General features: G+C 39.8%; 1 protein-coding gene across 3 annotated transcripts in view; it reads left to right on the forward strand.

Moving 5' to 3' along the window:
• The window catches only part of LOC126266861 (CREB-regulated transcription coactivator 1-like), a 674,669-nt gene that overhangs the window by 308,864 nt on the left and 345,410 nt on the right, over positions 1-20,395 (forward strand). For all 3 annotated transcript variants that reach the window (XR_007548939.1, XM_049971482.1, XM_049971483.1), the window contains one exon: positions 15,489-15,705. Coding sequence is in view for 2 of the 3 variants with exons in the window: in XM_049971482.1 (XP_049827439.1) it covers positions 15,489-15,705 (217 nt within the window). In the remaining variant the exon portion in view is untranslated. The remainder of the gene's footprint in view (positions 1-15,488; positions 15,706-20,395) is intronic.

The raw sequence follows: 20,395 nt of genomic DNA on the forward strand, positions 1-20,395 counted from the left end.
GAGTCGTGCTTCTGTAGCTCAGATGGTAGAGCACTTGCCCGTGAAAGGCAAAGGTCCCGAGTTCGAGTCTCGCTCAGGCACACAGTTTTAATCTGCCAGGAAGTTTCAAAAGGTAGGTGACCAAATAAAAAAAAAAGTAATGATGTTAAGGTATTAGTTTTATATCATCTTATTTTTATAGCAGAATGTGGTGATTGCCAACTCCCAGAACGTGTTATGTGAAAATATAAAATATGATCCAGACATTCTTTCATTGTGTGTAATTGCATCACATGTCTGGAAAATGACCAAGTAATTCATCAGTCTTTGAGGGCTTGTGTTTAATTATAGAGAACATTGTCTTGCAATATGTAAATTGATTGTACCATTATTTATTTTGTGCGACCAATGTAACATTCTCACAAGATAATTGAATATATCACCTCATTAAGTGAACAATAATTTAGTAGTTGTAATAATAGCTGTTCTTCTTGTTGTTGTTGTTGTTGTGGTCTTCAGTCCTGAGACTGGTTTGATGCAGCTCTCCATGCTACTCTATCCTGTGCAAGCTTCTTCATCTCCCAGTACTTACTGCAACCTACATCCTTCTGAATCTGCTTAGTGTATTCATCTGTTGGTCTCCTTCTACGATTTTTACCCTCCACGCTGCCCTCCAGTACCAAATTGGTGATCCCTTGATGCCTCAGAACATGTCCTACCAACCGATCCCTTCTTCTAGTCAAGTTGCGCCATAAACTCCTCTTCTCCCCAATTCTGTTCAATGCCTCCTCATTAGTTATGTGATCTACCCATCTAATCTTCAGCTTTCTTCTGTAGCACCACATTTCGAAAGCTTCTATTCTCTTCTTGTCCAAACTATTTATCGTCCATGTTTCACTTCCATACATGGCTACACTCCATACAAATACTTTCTGAAAAGACTTCCTGACACTTAAATCTATACTCGATGTTAACAAATTTCTCTTCTTCCGAAATGCTTTCCTTGCCATTGCCAGTCTACATTTTATATCCTCTCTACTTCGACCATCATCAGTTATTTTGCACCCCAAATATCAAAACTCCTTTACTACTTTAAGTGTCTCATTTGCTAATCTAATTACCTCAGCATCACCCGACTTAATTCGACTACAATCCATTATCCTCGTTTTGCTTTTGTTAATGTTCATCTTATATCCTCATTTCAAGACGCTGTCCATTCCATTCAACTGCTCTTCCAAGTCCTTTGCTGTCTCTGACAGAATTACAATGTCATCGACGAACCTCAAAGTTTTTATTTCTTCTCCATGGATTTTAATACCTACTCCGAACTTTTCTTTTGTTTCCTTTACTGCTTGCTCAATATACAGATTGAATAACTTGAGGAGAAACCACAACCCTGTCTTACTCCCTTCCCAACCACTGCTTCCCTTTCATGCTCCTCGACTCTTATAACTGCGATCTGGTTTCTGTACAAATTGTAATTACCCTTTCGCTCCCTGTATTTTACCCCTGGCACCTTCAGAATTTGAAAGAGAGTATTCCAGTCAACATTGTCAAAAGCTTTCTCTAAGTCTACAAATGCTAGAAACGTAGGCTTGCCCTTCCTTAATGTAGCTTCTAAGGTAAGTCGTAAGGTCAGTATTGCCTCACGTGTTCCTGTATTTCTATGGAATCCAAACTGATCTTCCCTGAGGTCGGCTTCTACTAGTTTTTCCATTCGCCTGTAAAGAATTCGTGTAAGTATTTTGCAGCTGTGACTTATTAAACTGATAGTTCAGTATTTTACACATCTGTCAACACGTGCTTTCTTTGGGATTGGAATTATTATATTCTTCTTGAAGTCTGAGGTTATTTCGCCTGTCTCATACATCTTGCTCAACAGATGGTAGAGTTTTCTCAGGACTGGCTCTCCCAAGGCCGTCAGTAGTTCCAATGGAATGTTGTCTACTCCTGGGGCCTTGTTTCGACTCTGGTCTTTCAGTGCTCTGTCAAACTCTTCACGCAGTATTGTATCTCCCATTTCATCTTCATCTACATCCTCTTCCATTTCCATAATATTGTCCTCAAGTACATCGTCCTTGTATAGACCCTCTATATACTCCTTCCACCTTTCTGCTTTCCCTTCTTTGCTTAGAACTGGGTTTCCATCTGAGGTCTTGATGTTCATACAAGTGGTTCTCTTATCTCCAAAGGTCTCTTTAATTTTCCTGTAGGCAGTATCTATCTTACCCCTAGTGAGATAAGCCTCTACATCCTTACATTTGTCCTCTAGCCATCCCTGCTTAGCCATTTAACACTTCCTGTCGATCTCATTTTTGAGACGTTTTTATTCCCGTTTGCCTGCTTCATTTATTGCATTTTTATATTTTCTCCTTTCATCAATTAAATCCAATATTTCTTCTTTTACCCAAGGGATTCTACTAGCCCTCGTCTTTTTACCTATTTGATCCTCTGCTGCCTTCACTATTTCATCCCTCAAAGCTACCCATTCTTGTTCTACTGTATTTCTTTCCCCCATTCCTGTCAATTGTTCTCTTATGCTCTCCCTGAAACTGTACAACCTCTGGTTATTTCAGTTTATCCAGGTCCCATCTCCTTAAATCCCCACCTTTTTGCGGTTTCTTCAGTTTTAATCTACAGTTCATAACCAATAGATTGTGGTCAGAGTCCACATCTGCCCCTGGAAATGTCTTACAATTTAAAACCTGATTCCTAAATCTCTGTCTTACAATTATATAATCTGATACCTCTTAGTATCTCCAGGCTTCTTCCATGTATATAACCTTCTTTCATGATTCTTATTCCAAGTGTTAGCTTTGATTAAGTTGTGCTCTGTGCAAAATTCTACCAGGTGGCTTCCTCTTTCATTTCTTAGCCCCAATCCATATCCACCTACTACGTTTCCTTCTCTCCCTTTTCCTACACTTGAATTCCAGTCACCCATGTCTATTAAATTTTCATCTCCCTTCACTATCTGAATAAATTCTTTTATATGATCATACATTTCTTCAATTTCTTCGTCATCTGCAGAGCTAGTTGGCATATAAGCTTGTACTACTGTAGTAGGTGTGGGCTTCATATCTATCTTGGCCACAATAATGCGTTCACTATGCTGTTTGTAGTAGCTTACTCGCATTGCTATTTTCCTATTCATTACTAAACCTACTCCTGCATTACCCCTATTTGATTTTGTGTTTATAACCCTGTAGTCACTGGACCAGAAGTCTTGTTCCCCCTGCCACCGAACTTCACTAATTCCCACTATATCTACTTTAAGCTATCCATTTCTGTTTTTAAATTTCTAACCTACCTGCCCGATTAAGGGATCTGACATTCCACACTCCGATCCGTATAATGCCAGTTTTCTTTCCCCTGATAACAACATCCTCTTGAGTATTCCCCGTCTGGAGATCCAAATGGGGGACTATTTTACCTACAGAATATTTTACCCAAGAGGACGCCATCATCATTTAACCATACAGTAAAGCTGCATGCCCTTGGGAAAAATTACGGCCGTAGTTTCCCCTTGCTTTCAGCCGTTCGCAGTACCAGCACAGCAAGGCCTTTTTGGTTATTTTTACAAGGCCAGATCAGTCAATCATCCAGACTGTTGCCCTGCAACTATTGAAAAGGCTGCTGCCCCTCTTCAGGAACCACACGTTTGTCTGACCTCGAGATACCCCTCCGTTGTGGTTGTGTCTACGGTACGGCTATCTGTATTGCTGAGGCACGCAAGCCTCCCCGCCAACGGCAAGGTCCATGGTTCATGGGGGGGGGGGTTCTTGTTGTTATGAAATACTAATTTTGTATTGGTGATGAGAGCAGGAGCTATTGTTAGGGATCTTCCCAAAAAATGCCTCAAATTATGTGGGAAGACAACAGACCAAGAATAACATAAGACTCTGTTGTTATTGAACTTACTAAAGTGAATTGTAGAAATATTATCACAATTAAATGGGTATTTCTGCAGAGGGTATAAATGTTCAGTGTAAATGGTTCATTTCATTACTTACTGTTTTAAAATTGTTTTGTTGTACAGAATACATTTCTAGACTCACAATGAAGTATTAAAATACAAAAGTTAATGTATTTTACATCCGTTACTATAACACATATACACAACACTCGCAACAGTTCTTGCTAAACAAAATTGAAAATTATCATTTATCAGTTCTTCAGTAGAGCAATATTATTTTTGTGCTAGGAGAGTGAAGAGCAATATTAGTTAGTGGTAAATTTTTTACCTCATATACTGTGGTGTTTGAGCATAGAATTTTAAACAGTGTGCAGGAAGTTTTAAATTATCTCTGCTGCGAGTGCTGTAATATTGTGCTGGAAATAGAAAGTTTCAAGTGTATGTTGTTTTTTGTATATGAAAATCAGGGCTTCATACATATACAGGATATAAATAAATAGTAGTTTCTAATTATGAATGTCATACCCATTGGTCGGTGATACACATGTTTTTATGATGCCCTTCTGGAATTAAAATATTGTTAGTGACTCAGCTGAGTTGCCCTAAAATATTATCTCAAGTGATATCAAGAATTGATTGTACACAAAGTAAACCCACTTGTACAAATCATTGTTTCTGTTTGTAAACTATTATTGTTCTAGAAGCAGCTGCAGTCATCGTCAGCAGTAGGTTACCACTGTATTTATTCCGTAATAGATCGTAACTTGATGATAGTCGTGCCAATGTAAAAGGCCCAACAGTGTTTGCATAACAGTTTCCATAACTGTTCAGCCTCTTACGACATCACCACCAACAAATTATCAATTAGGATGAATGGGCATAGAGAGGGTGTAGACTGGCGACACCCAATATTTTGTTGCAGAGCATGCAGTACAACATGACAATCATGACCTTGGAGACTCAACACATGTGCCATCTGGATTCTTCCCCCAGACATCCTTGTCTTTCGCCACCCTCCTGGCCTTAACTTACATTACTCTCTTCCATCTCGGCATTTCTTCATAGTGTTACCCTTTTTTTCATGCCGTTTTAGTTTTCTACATCCTTCCTTGTCTTACCCATCTGTTTTTCAGCACACTCTTCCTACCTCTGTTACATACAAAGCACTTAGCTTTTCACTCTTATTAACTCATACACAATGTTTAAGAAGTAATTTCTGCCTTGGATATTACCCTGTATTCCACCTTTAAGCTCTCAGGTTTTTAACAGTCGTTTTCCTTCACCCCTCTTCCTTTCCCTTCAACCCTTCTGCCTGAAGATGGAGCCAGTGGCTCCAAAAGATTGCCTTATTACAACCCTCTTTTTTTGAGCTCGTTCTGCCACCACTTGGTGAGCAGATTTTTTATCCATCTAATTAAATTATTTTGTCAAAAATGGATTGTTTTCGTTGTTAAAAGTAAATATACTGCAGTATTAAGGAAAGAGGAAAAGGTCATGCAGCTGGTTTCAATCTCATTTATGTGAAAGAAAGCAGAAAAATCCTTTAAGCACAAGAGATACATGAATTTGATTTGGCTGCTACAATTTAGGATGAACTTCAGTGTTCCACACTTAAATTAATTATTTCTGAACAATGCAATTACTTGTCAACGTGGCAATAGACAGCTCCAAAGCTGTTTTATTTGGCAATCATACAAGCATCATAATGTAAAATCCAGGATGGAATGTAACAATATTAGAACGTCCTGCGGACTTAATGGCCAAAAGCTTTATTTGTGACAGCCTTTTTGTTGTGCTTATCTACGACTCAGTACCTCCGCTATATGGTGGATACAAGCATAATAGTTATATATAAGGGCGAAGAACTGAACAACAAAGCAAACAACATATCCAGGAGATTATTTTTTTAATATAAAGCTGACACTCATTTTACTCTAACACACTATACTTCCGTTTTTCGTACACAACTTTATTAGAGGTCACATTTCACCCCATTAAAATGCTGCTATCAGACTGAGGGGAAAACATAAAGCTATTATGGAAGAGTTAGGTTGGGTTGATTTGGGGGAAGAGATTAAACAGCGAGGTCATCGGTCTCATCGGATTAGGGAAGGATGGGGAAGGAAGTCGGCAGTGCCCTGTCAAAATAACCATCTTGGCATTTGCCAGAAGCGATTTAGGAAAATCACGGAAAACCTAAATCAGAATGGCCGGATGTGGGATTGAACCGTCATCCTCCCAAATGCGAGTCCAGTGTGCTAACCGTTGCGTTTCTTCTGTCTCAGCAATTCTTCACAGTGCTACTTTTTTCATCACCCTGTTTTGGTTTACTGTATCTTTCATAGTCTTACCCATCTATTTGTCACCTTTTCATAAAATTATTGAGAACACTGGCAATTATATTATAATGTTGACTTTCAGTTCTCAAATCTACCTTCTTCTTCTTCTTCTGAAGACATTTCACCACTAGCAAGGGTCCATCCCCATCTATAATCACAAAATTTGTTCAAATTTATGATACTCCTGTAAGCAGGCCAGAAATGAAAGCAGCAGAAGTAAAGCTCCAGGTAACCAAGCAGGTCAGCCAAGGGATGAAGCATTTATGTTAGCATGTTTTCTGGGCAACAGAAAAGAGTACAGAACAGTAATTAAAATATGGTCGAGTGCCTACCCAGAAACTATTTTGAAATTTTTTCAATTTTTACATTACTTACACTACAGATAAACCAAAATAAAACTCAGTGTATAGTATTTATTAGTATTTCCATAAGAGGCATGAAAAGGAAAGGAAAAGGAAAATTTGGGATAGCAAGTAAATATTTTGAAAGGGATTGTGAGGCGCACACAAGAACTTTGTATATAATATTAATTACTTTTATTGTTTTACAGTTGATAATATACATGTTCTTGGGCAATATTCATCATAAAAAGGTTGAAGCAGCTATTTTCTTGGGAACTTGCACACATCATAATTGCTATATTTTTACAATTACATAGCTGTTTCAAAATTTCTATAGAAAAACAAACTTTGTATAAATTCACAGAAGGTTCTCTCTCGTAGCACAATTTTTGATCAAACCTTGCATAACACATCATTTCGCCAAATATTGATGAGGGCGACTAGTGATGTGCAGTGGATTATATTTTGGTGCAATCTTCTGTGGATGCAATTTGTTATTTTCTCTCTCAATGAGACGAGAGTGGTTTTGAAGCTTTTTGATCGAATTATTTAACTGATGATGCAGGATTGCACTTGCAGAGTGCATTTTGTGAGAGTCACTTTAATATGCATAGCGGCAGTCTGTCTTCAACATGAAAAATCCTATCCTATCAGTGTGGATTTGTTTCTTCTCTCTTTGGAGTAGGTAAACACATTGTTCCACTCTACCTTGTAGTCAATAAAACTTTCATTACTTTCTTGTGTTTTTCGGTTATTATCAGCGAATTTTCAGCTCTGATCAGATTGTTTTCGGTCAAAAGGAGTAAATTATAATCCAGTAACATTTTGAAATGTTGCTTCAATGTTTTAGTGTGGATGCTATCTTCGTAAGGCTCCTGTTTGTCTCCTACTGATGTTCCAGGGACATCAATATTTTCACTTGTAATATGAGATGGTTTTGGTCAACTCAGTATTTTTCACAGTATTCTGACTGTGTTCTGACAATATTCTCAAAAAATTAATGTTACTCAGTCAGGAGCAAAGCACATAAGCTCCATAGCTGTAGCTGGCATTTGCCACAATGGCTAATGGGTCGATTTCAGCTGCACCAGGAACCTGTTGATCGTGTGCAGCTTTCATAATAAAACAAACAGAATACGAAGTCCTGTAAGCTTTAATTACAATCCCTTCTTGAGAAGTTGTTGGCACTGGTTCCTGTGGTGCTGTAAGTACAGCCACTTCTTGGAAATTTATTTCCATCCCCAGATTTTCCGTTTCACTCCTGTTATGAAAATAGTAACAAACACAATATATTGAACATTATTTCACTTCATTTTTAGTGCAAGTAAAGAAAAAATTCAAAAGTTTCCACATAAGAACTCAATCTTACGTCCCTTGGATTACCATTCTGTGCTGTTTCTTCCATATCAGCTGCTGCTTACGCTAAGATAAATACCTCAAGCCCCACCTGAACTGAGCCAAAAATGCTATTTTCTTTAAATGATTAGTATCTTCAGCTCCCATTTTTGCCACTTTCATTTCTGGCCAAGACCTGAATGTATTGTAAACTTGTGACGATGCAAAGCTACAGTCCCCTTATAAGTTCACTAACTAATATTTGTGAAAGTTGTAATACCAAGGATACATATGAATAAAATTAACTTTATGCAGCAGATTAAGTTATTGGGACTACGGAACTGATCAAGACTACAGAATGTCACATATTCTTTTGCTTTGAAAATTCAGTTTGGTGTAAAATTTTCTATCAAATTCTAACACTGCTGTTAGAAATGCCTCTTCATTGTCTTTTGGTGCCTCTTCACTACAGTATTTTGAAGTGTCAAGCATTGTAAAAGGCCACCGATGCAGCACATAAACAATCCTCTCATGCGCAAGTGATATCTGGGAGGGAGAAAAACTTGCTGGTGTGTATTGCAACAGAAGAAGTTGCTCACTTTATCCATTTTATCAACAAGCATCTAAAAAAAAATTGGTGTATGCTTAGAGTTCTGTAATACACACTCCTGATTTTTTTAAAAAAGAAGTGTTCTGAGGGGGACGAAGATACGAAATGAAGGTTCACAAGATGAGTGGCATTAGATGTGACTTCAGTGATCACTATATTGAATCAAATTTACAGAGAACTTGGCAGCATCAGCCCACCTATCACTATGAAGCTGCATCACCTCTGAAACGGATGCATGCACTAATTTGGTTCGGAAAGGTGTATCTTCTCCTGAGGCAAGCTATCCCACAGTCCTAGCATATCCTTGATATGCTGGGCAGACTTGAAATCTGAATTGGTTCCACATGTTCTGTGGGATCTTGCTGTCCACAAGGCTACCTCATCATCACTCAGGCAGTTCATGGTGACAGGTTCCGTGTGTGGACCATCATTGTCCTGTTTAAAAATGGTACCATGATACTGTCACATGAAGGTAACACATTAAGGAATCAAGATCTGCCATCGGAGTTCCCTCAGTCACTGTTTGAAGTCATACCTGATGGCTCCCCACACCATGACACAAGGAGTTAACACTACTGTACCTTTCCAAAATATTGGGAGAATGGGACCTCTCCACCGGTCGCCACCATACCCACCAGCGATAGTTATCGGGGGGTAATGCAGAACCACAGTTTATCACTGAACACAATGCAATGTGATGCAGTTTCCCAGTCACAGCACCATTCGAAACACACCCATTTGTGATTAATCGTGTGCAACATTAATTCCCTAGTCTCGCTACTGCTTGTCTCTCAGCCAATGATGGGGTGACACGAGTGTCCATTACTTGCTCTTGTATGGCAGGTGCAGATATGAAAGGGTTCAATGTGCTTGGTGTCTCACAGCATCTCTATGTCCTGCACAGTGATCACTCAACATCTGATTCCCTGTATACACCATACTAGGTGTGGAAACAACACTAAATATGAATAAAACTAGTGTATTCTGGTGGCTGTTGTAACTGTCATAGAGAAGAATTGTGATTGTAATCATTAACATAACCACAGCGTATATGTATGAAGGTACATTGACGTCCAAATATGTCTTCTGGGCACTACCTTTTGCGTCAGGCTGTGTATTTAAACCACCAAAAATTACATTGAATACCAAGAAGCAAGTGTTTAGGTTTCTTGTTACAAGTTGTGTAACATTTATCTTGTATCCAAGTCATTTTCCGTGCACAGCTGCTGCTTGGTAATCCATTTTTTCCCCACAGCCCTCATGGGCCATAAATGTTGCCATGGTAGGATGGCATACGTACCTCAATGATGCAGATAACCATACTGTAGGTCAACCACATGGGAGATGTATCTGTAGAGAGGCCAGTTCCTGAAGAGGACAGCAGCTTTTGCAGTAGGTTGCAGGGGTAAGACTCAATGATCGATTGATGTGACCTTGTAACATGGTCTTCCTGCAGTGATACAGCAAATGCCAGAACGATCATATTTATTGGTGACATACAACTCTGTTGTATGGTTTAATAATTCTGCCATCCTCTTGGGTAAAATACTCCGGAAGTTAAACAGCCATACTTTCAGACTCCAGGTGGGGCTACTCAGAATGATGATGTCTTCAAGAAAAATAAAACTGCTGTTCTGTGGATTGGAGCATTGAATGAATATTTCAACCTTCAATCGGGTAGAAAGGCTGGAAAATTTAGAAAGATAAGTGGATAAGTTGGAGAAATATGTAGTTGTAATTAATGTAGTAAGATGGCAGGAAGACCAAAAAATTAAATAGGACAAGGCAGGAGCAGGTCTGATAATAAATAAGAAAATAGCTATGTAAGTTACTGTGAACAATGTAGTGAACACACTATTATAGCCAAGATAGATACAAAACCAACATCCACTACAGCCATAAGAATTCATATGCATATAAGCTCCACAGGTGATGAAGAGATTGAAAGAATGTAGGATGAACTAGTAGAATTTTTTCAGATAGTTAAAGAAAAATTTAATTGTAATAAGGGACAGCAGTTCTATAGTAGGAAAATGAAGAGAATGAATAATAGCTTTAGAACGTGGGCTGTGGCATTACAGCAAAAGGGAAAGTCACCTGATAGAAATTCACAGTAACCCCAACTTTTTTGCAGTAAACACTTGGTTTAAGATACATGAAAGAAAGTTATGTACACTAAGGTGACAAAAGTTATGGGATATATCTTAATATCATGCCAGACCACCTTTTGCCTGGTGTAGTGCAGCAGTCTGGCATGGGATTGACTCAACAAGACGTTGGACATCCCCTGCAGAAATACTGAGCCATGCTGCGTCTATAGCTGTCCATACTTATGAAATTGTTATCAGTGCAGGATCTTGTGTACAAACAGACCTCTTGATTACATCCCTTAAATGTTTTATGGGATTCATGTCAGGTAATCTGGGTGGCCAGTTGAATTGTCTAAAATGTTCTTCAAACCAGTCCCCAATAGTTGTGGCCTGGTGACATGGCACATTGTCGTTCATAGAAATTCCATCATTGTTTGGGAACATGAAGTCCATAAATGGGTGTAAAAGGTTTCCATATAGTCAAACATAACCATTTTCAGTCAATAATCAGTTCAGTTGTACTAGAGGACCCAGTCATTCCATGTAAACACAGCTCCCAGTGTTACAGAGTCACCACCAGGTTGCACAGTACCTTGTTGACAACTTGGGTTCATGGCTTTTTGGGCTGTGCAGCACACTTGAGCCCTACCATTAGCTCTTACCAACTGAAATTGGGACTCATCTGATCAGGCCACAGCTTTTCAGTCATCCAGCGTCCAACCATTATGGTCATGAGCTCAGTAGAGGCATTACAGTCAATGTCATGCTGCTAGCAAAGGCACTAGAGTCGGTTGGCTGCTGCCAGAGCCCATGAATGTCAGATTTTGCTACACTGTCCTAATGGATAATTTCACCATATGTCCCACACTTATTTCATGGGTTATTTCATGCAGTGTCGCTTGTCTGTTAGTACTGACAACTCTGCTCGAACACCATTTCTCTTGGACATTAAGTGAAGGCCTTCGGCCGCTGTATTGTCTGCGGTGAGAGATACTGCCTGAAATTTGGTATTGTCGGCACGCCCATCACTGTGGATCTCGAAATATTAAATTCCCTGGCAATTTCTGAAATGGACTGTTCCATGTGTCTGTCTCCAACTACCATTCCGTGTCTGTTAATTCCCACCATGCAGCCATAATCACATTGGAAACCTTTTCACATGAATCACCTGAGTACAAATGACAGCTACTCCAATGCACTGCCCTTTTATACCTTGTGTTTGCAATACCACCGCCACTTTTATATGTGCATAACACTATCCCATGACTTTTGTCACCTCAGTGAGACAGTGGAAGGTTTCATATAGATTGCATAATGGTAAGACAGGTTTTGAAACCATGTTTTAAGCTTCAAAACATTTTTAGGGGCACATGTGGTCACTGACCGTAATGTAGTGGTTATGAACTTCAGATGAAAACTGAAGAAATTGCAGACAGGTAGGAATTTAAAGTGAGAGGACTGGGATGATTTGAAAGAATCAGAGATTGTTGAGTTTCAGTGGGTGCCGTAGGCAATAACTGACTGGATCAGAGGAAAGAAATAAAAAGGAAACAAATCAATAGACTTGAGAGGTGTGCAATAGTGAAGGCAGCAGAAGATTAAATGGGCAAAACAGATAAAGTGCAATAGAAGACATTGAATAACACAGGAGACTTTGTATTTAATTGGTGAAAGGGGGAAATATAAAGATGCACCAAATGAAGCAGGTGAAACTGAATACAGGTGTCAAAAAATTAGCTTGACAGAAAGCGGAAAATGCCGCGGCAAGAATGTTTAGAGAACAAACACAAAGTTGTATAAACATGGTTGACTGTGAGAAAGATAAATTGGAGAGACCATTGCAGAAAAGAGCAGCACTTGTATGAATATTAAAAGTGCAATTTGCAAATCAGTATCAAGTGAAGAAAGGAAGACCTGAAATGAATATATTATAGAAGGCAGAACACTGAAAGACCCAAGTTGATACAAGGCTCCTGAAGTATGTGATAGTCCCTCAAAATTATTGAAATCCTTGGGACAGCCAGCCACAGCAAAACTATTCCACCTGGTGAGGAAACCACTGCCCTCAAAATTATTGAAATCCTTGGGACAGCCAGCCACAACAAAACTATTCCACCTGGTGAGCAAAATACTGTTAGTGAGACAAAGTTACACAAAATATATACAGAAGAATGTAGAAGCCAACCTCAGGGAAGATCATTTTCGTTTTTGAAGAAATGTAGAAAGATGTGAGGCAATAATAGTCTAGAACCTATCCAAAAGATTGACTGAAAAGAGGTAAACCTCCATTCATAGCATTTGCAGATTTAGAGAAATATTTTGACTGTATTGATTGGAATACAATTTTGGCAACTTTGGAGGAAGCAGGGATAAAGTATAGGGAGTGAAAGTTTATCTAGGGTTTGCACAGAAACTGGACTGTTGTTGTAAGAGTTAAGAGTTGAAGGACATATAAGGGAGGCAGTAGTTGAGAATGTAGTGAGATAGGGTGTAATCTGTTGTCCATGTTATTCAAGCTGTACATTGAGCAAACTTTGAAGGAAACCAAGGACAAATTTCGAAAGGGAATTAAAGTTCATTAAAGTTCATTTCGGGGGGGAGGGGGGGGGGGGGGGCAAAAATTTTTATGTTCAACAGTGCCATTGTAATTCAGTCAGAGACTGCAAAGGACTTGGGAGAATAGTTGCATGGAATGAGTAGTGTCTTGAAAAGAGTTTATAAGAAGAACAGCAACTGAATTAAAACAAAGTTAATGGAATGTAGTCAAATTAAATCAGGGGATACTGAGGAAATTAGATTAGGAGTGAGGTAGTTAAGTTATGTTATTTGATCAGCAAAATAAGTGAAAATGGCCAAAATAGAGAGGATATAACATGCAGAATGGCAGTAGGAAGGAAAGCTTTTCAGAAAAAGAAGAATTGTTAACACTGAATATAAATTCAAATGTTAGGAAACTTCCTCTGAAGGTAATTGTCTCAATTACAGCCTTGTACAGAAGGTAAATGTGGACAATAAATGGTACAGACAAAAAGAGAATGGAAGCTTTTGAAATGCTGCACTGCAGGAGAGTGCTGAAGATTAGATGCGTAAATTGGAGAATTAATGAGGAGATACTGCTCTTAATTGGGGAGAAAAGGATATCTGGAACAACTTGGCTAAGAGAAGGGACTGGTAGACAATACATCTTGAGGCATCAAGGAGAATTGGTAAGGAGATACTGTGTTAAATTGTGAAGAAAAGAAATTTATGTGACAACTTGGCTAAGGGAAGTTGGTTGACGAAACATCCTGAGGAATTAAGGAATAATCAGTGTGGTATGAAGGGAATTGTGGGGACTTATAATTGTAGAGGGAGACCAAGGCTGGACTACGGTATGCAGATTCAAATATGTGTACATTACAGTGAGAGTGAGGCTTGCACATGATACACTAGTGTGGAGTGCTATATCAAACCGGTCTTCAGATTGAAGACCACAACAACAACCATCATATCTTCTACTGTTCATCGTAATCATGCCGACAAAGTGATGGGCCGATTGCCCACGAACTATCATTGAATTAAAGAATATGCTATTCAGACACATACAATTACCAATATCCATTTCAGAAAACGTGTTTGCAGAATAAACATTCTGTATTTGAGTTACTAAAGTGTTTCATGCTACTGAAAAGGTGCAATATAAGTCAACTTGCAGTAGTTTTGTTCGTCATTGAGAAATGCTGTTACTTAGGGTAGACCCACATTAAACTAGTTTCTTTTTTGATTACTGACTGTGCCCATTGGATTTGCAGTGAAATAAGGAAGACAATTTGAATCAAAATACCAGGTACCTAGGTTTGATAATGACAAGCTCCAGCCGGCCGGAGTGGCCGAGCGGTTCTAGGCGCTTGAGTCTGAGCCGCGCGACCGCTATGGTTGCAGGTTCGAATCCTGTCTTGGGCATGAATGTGTGTGACGTCCTTAGGTTAGTTAGGTTTAAGTAGTTCCAAGTTCTAGGGGACTGATGACCTCCACAGTTAAGTCCCATAGTGCTCAGAGCCATTTGAACCATTTTGAAAAGATCAGATGGAATATAAATAATGGAAGTAGTAAAGGTAACAACTGTTTAATTGAGGTGCTGAGCAATCAGTAGCCACATCAACAAATTTTGAAAATGTTGCTAAGCTTATGGAGCTAGCTAGTAAAGAATACACGAACACATCTCATGCTTCAGTGCTGGTAAAGGTTATTGGCCAGGCCATTGTAGCTGACAAGTGATGCTTGTGCGTATGTGTATTACGCACAAGTTAGTTCTGAAGAAGGACGTTGCCCATATGGTTAGTAACATTTTAGTCCTGTTTATATGCCTATTGACACTCGAGTACTGCAGCTATATTGTGGGTTTTATCTTTATCTATATTGTTTCCTTCACTGCTGTCATGAGTAACTCTCATAATTACTACTGTGAAAGAAGTCAACATCTTAAGTAATTCGTTTCCCAAAGATTAGAGATTTGTGTGTCAGTTCTCTGTGACAGTGTTGTCGTACCACTGACGGCAAAATTTTTGCATTTAAAAGGACGAAAGTGTAAAGTTTTCATTTGTTGATGCTTTTGTGGGATTGGTTCACCATGCTTAGAGTAATGTAAAATTGCACAGTTGCTGATATTATTTTGTAATGCTAAAATTGACTGGAAATTATAATTTTTAAATTATTATTTGATTATCGGGTTATACTAAGCCGTGGAATGTATAAAATGTGTAAATCATGTAACTAACTATATTGAATAAATGCTACAAATATACATTTCCATTTGGATACTCTTTCATTGTGTTCTGATCACTATTTAGTAACTAGTGATGTTGCTGGCTGTTTCACATTTAAGTTTAAACTACACAGGCAATCAACCACGGAAGCCCAGTAGAAGAGAGTTCTGGTCTGACACAGATCAGCAGCCAAGAACTGAATGCAGCTGACCATGGTTACTACAGCCAGTCCCCATCACAACTTCATTACAACCGTCCAGTGGCAGTCAACCCCAGTGGTGGTAGTACACAGCAGACAACACCACAGACACCAAATACACCCTCCAGTATTCCAGATATTATTCTAACAGGTATGCAGTGCTCATTTTAGTGACTAAGTAGGTTTCATTTATGAAAATCACATTATCAAAAACTGTAAGGGAATACTGAAAATTAATAAAGACTTGGACTGGAAACTACTGTTTTTGAAAACACTTGTATTTACAGGAAGATATAAAATAAATCAGGATAAAAATTAAAATCGTTATAGCTTTGTAGAGCTGAAACTAATTTTAGGCATAGTTAATTAGGAGTATGAAAATACCATAAGTCTCTCTCTCTCTCTCTCTCTCTCTCTCTCTCTCTCTCTCTCTCTCCCTCTCTCTCTCTCTCTCTCTCTCTCCCTCTGTGTGTGTGTGTGTGTGTGTGTGTGTGTGTGTGTTTGTGTGTGTGTGTGTGTGTGTGTGTGCCCTCCAGTAAACACAAGAGCCAAAATTTCTGTACTACTAGGGTTATTCAATAAGTAATGCCCCACATTTTTTATAAAAGGCCATTAATATACATAGACAAATGTACTTGTTGGTGCTTCACATTTGATATTTTTTCTATGTGGTGGTGAAATTTCAAACCATTCTGGCAGATGACAGAGCCATAGTACAGCGTCAAAATGGCATCTACATATGACTCATGTTACAAGCAGGTGCTGTTATTGAATTCTTGTCTGCAGAAAAAGAAACCTTGGTGAACATCAATAAACATTTGCGTGCAGTGTATGGCGATGCTGCTGTTGATAGGAGTACAGTTGAACAATGGGTCAAATAATTAACAGCCTCCGGAAATGCAGAAACAGAGCTCTGTGATCAGCCACACTCCATACATGCTGAATCGTGCAGATGTCATGATTCATGCCGACTGGTGCATCACAACTCAACAGTTGGCTCTACAGTTGTCGGTCAGCATTGGAAGTGCATCTGTGATGATCGAGACTCTTGGCTATTCAGAGAGATGCTCACAATGGGTTCCACGAATGCTCACAGCCAAGTTGGGTTGGACATCATTGCCTCATCCCTCCTACAGTCCAGACTTGAGACCCTCAGACTTCTATCTCTTTGGGCCACTTAAAGATTCAATACAGGGAACACACTTTGAAGATGACAGGAGTTCCAGTCATGCAGTGAAAACATGGCTATGTCTACATGACAAGAGCTTTTACCAGCAGGAAATACATGCTCTGTCAGAACATTGGCATACGGCCATAGAACGTGATGGAGACTACGTAGAAAAATAGGACATGGAGGAGACATGTTGATGTATATTGTCACAAAATTATAACTCTTAACAATAAATATATTCTGAGAAAAAAAATGCAGCATTACTTATTGAAAGACCCTCGTAAATATATTTGATTGATATTGCACATTTAAATGTTACAGTATTGTGATAACTGTCAGAGACTACTGCGTAATTTGTTGAAACAGAATGAATTTATCAACTTGGTTATAAATTTGAAAACATAATATCATATTGTATTTTGTCCTATTTACATACTTCAGCTACTTCATTCTTTGTATATTCCAGGTTCCATGCATGCAATGTCTCATTATGATGAGAATTATCTGTTTATAATTTTGTCCACTGAGTTAGATTTGCAAAGCAAAAATGATATAAATGTCCTAGTACTTTCTACTTGTCTAAATGGCTCCTATTTGCGTTGCTCTGCCCTAGTATTGAATTTCTTTTTTTCTGGTGGTGGTGGGTCCAAGGAGATTGTGTTAAGCTGTTCATTGTTATCTTCATGAGGAAACTATTTCCAATTATAACTGCATAATAGGCGTAAAGCAAAGTGTATGGCTATAGATGGAGATATGCTGAATCAAACGCATTTGGCTGTCAAGAGATCAATATGTGATGCCTTCAATGACTATCGTAGCAGAACATTGTCAAGTGATCTTTCGCAGAACCCAAAAGAATTCTGGTCGTATGTAACGGCTGCTTGTGGCACCAAAGTTAGTGTCCAGTCCCTAGCAAATGAGACAGGAACTGAAATTGAGGATAGCAAAGCAAAAGATTAAATGCTAGACTTGTTTTTAAATGTTGCTTTACAAAGGAAAATCTAGGAGAATTACCCCAATATAATCCTTGTACCACAGAAAAGATGGATTAAATATGCATTAATGTCAGTGATGTTGAGAAACAGCTGAAATCATTAAAACTGAACAAAGCTCCAGGCTCCTATGGAATCCCTATGAGAGTCTATACTGAATTTGCAGCCGAGTTAGCCCTTCTTCCAACTGTAATCTATTGTAGATACCTTAAAAAAAAGTGTGCCCAGTTCTTGGAAATAGGCATAGGTCACACCCATTTCCCATCTACCAGAAGGATAGTAGAAGTGATCCAGTTCAAACATAATGAGGTATCCTGAACAGAACAACCTCCTCAGTGCCAACCACAATGGATTTTGGAAATGTTGATCATTTTAAACACAGCTTGCACTTTTTTTTTACACAACATACTGAAAACTTTGGATCAAGGCAACCAGATACATGCAGTGTTCCTTGAATTGACTCAGTACCACACCTATGATTATTGTCAGCGCTTTCGTTTGGTAAGTCACATCATCTTTGTTTTTAGGTATATTTTTCCCACGTGGAATGTTTCCCTCTGTTATATAAATAAATACAGAAATGAAATACTGCTAGGCCATAGTTCACATGAGGACATGGACCACAAGGGTTCCACGACCGTCGGGAGTATGTGGCTGAGGGACTGCATCAGCTTTCAGACAACACTACATACAAAGTTTGCCAAGGTAATCCCATTCCTGATGTCCAGGCAGAACTTCAAGGAATCCTCAGAACCTTAGGCCCCCTACAAAACCTTTCACCTGACTCCATCAACCTCCTGACCCCACTGACACCCCGCACCCCTACCTTCTACCTACTTCCTAAAATTCGCAAACCCAATCATCCCGGCCACCCCATTGTAGCTGGTTACCAAGCCCACACAGAACATATCTCTGCCTACGTAGATCAACACCTTCAACCGATTACATTCAGTCTCCCATTCTTCATCAAAGACACCAACCACTTTCTCGAACGCCTGGAATCGTTACCCAGTCTATTACCCCCGGAAACCATCGTTGTAACCATTGATGCCATTTCCTTATACACAAATATTCCGCACGTCCAGGGCCTTGCTGCGATGGAGCACTTCCTTTCATGCCGATAACATGCCACCCTACCTAAAACCTCTTTCCTCATTACCTTAGCCAGCTTCATCCTGACTCACAACTTCTTCACTTTCGAAGGCCAGACATACCAACAATTAAAGGGAACAGCTGTGGGTACCAGGATGGTCCCCTCATACGCCAACCTATTTATGGGTCGCTTAGAGGAAGCCTTCTTGGTTACCCAGGTCTGCCAACCCAAAGTTTGGTACAGATTTATTGATGACATCTTCATGATCAGGACTCACAGTGAAGAAGAACTCCAGAATTTCCTCTCCAACATCAACTCCTTCGGTTCCATCAGATTCACCTGGCCCTACTGCAAATCCCATGCCACTTTCCTTGACGTTGACCTCCATCTGTCCAATGGCCAGCTTCACACATCCGTCCACATCAAACCACCAACAAGCAACAGTACCTCCATTATGACAGCTGCCACCCATTCCATATCAAACGGCGCCTTCCCTACAGACTAGCTCTTCGTGGCAAACTAATCTACTCCAGTCCTGAATTCCTGAACCATTACACCAACAACCTGAAAACAGCTTTCGCATCCTGCAACTCCCCTCCCGACCTGGTACAGAAGCAAATAACCAGAACCACTTCCTCATCCCCTCAAACCCAGAACCTGCCACAGAAGAACCCCAAAAGTGCCCCAGTTATGACAGGATACTTTCCAGAACTGGATCAGACTCTGAATGTGGCTCTCCAGCAGGGATATGACTTCCTCAAATCCTGCCCTGAAATGAGATCCATCCTTCATGAAATCCTCCCCACTCCACCAAGAGTGTCTTTCCGCTGTCCACCTAACCTTCGTAACCTCTTGGTTCATCCCTATGAAATCGCCAAACCACCTTCCCTACCCTCTGGCTCCTACCCTTGTAACCACCCCCGGTGTAAAACCTGTCCTATGCACCCGCCCACCACCACCTACTCCAGTCCTGTAACCTGGAAGGTGTACATGATCAAAGGCAGAGCCACGTGATTTACCAACTGATGTGCCTACACTGTGAAGCTTTCTATGTGGAAATTACCAGCAACAAACTGTCCATTCGCATGAATGGACACAGGCAGACAGTGTTTGTTGGTAATGAAGATCACCCTGTGGCTAACATGCCTTGGTTCACGGCCAGCACTTCTTGGCACAGTGTTACACCGTCCGGGTTATCTGGATACTTCCCACTAACACCAACCTGTCAGATCTCTGGAGATGGGAACTTGCCCTTCAATATACCTTCTCTCCCGTTACCCACCAGGCCTCAACCTCCGCTAACTTCAAGTTGCCGCCGCTCATACATCACCTGTCATTCAACAACATCTTTGCCTCTGTACTTCCGCCTCGACTGACATCTCTGTCCAAACTCTTTGCCTTTACATAGGTCTCCTTGAGTCTGTATATGTGCGGATGGATATGTGTGTGTGTGCAAGTGTATACATGTCCCTTCCCTTTTTCCCCCTAAGGTAAGTCTTCCTGCTCCAGGGATTGGAATGACTCCTTACCCTGTCCCTTAAAACCCACATCCTTTCATATTTCCCTCTCCTTCCCTCTTTCCTCA

Source organism: Schistocerca gregaria, chromosome 4, assembly GCF_023897955.1.
Source record: "Schistocerca gregaria isolate iqSchGreg1 chromosome 4, iqSchGreg1.2, whole genome shotgun sequence".
Classification (NCBI taxonomy): domain Eukaryota; kingdom Metazoa; phylum Arthropoda; class Insecta; order Orthoptera; family Acrididae; genus Schistocerca; species Schistocerca gregaria.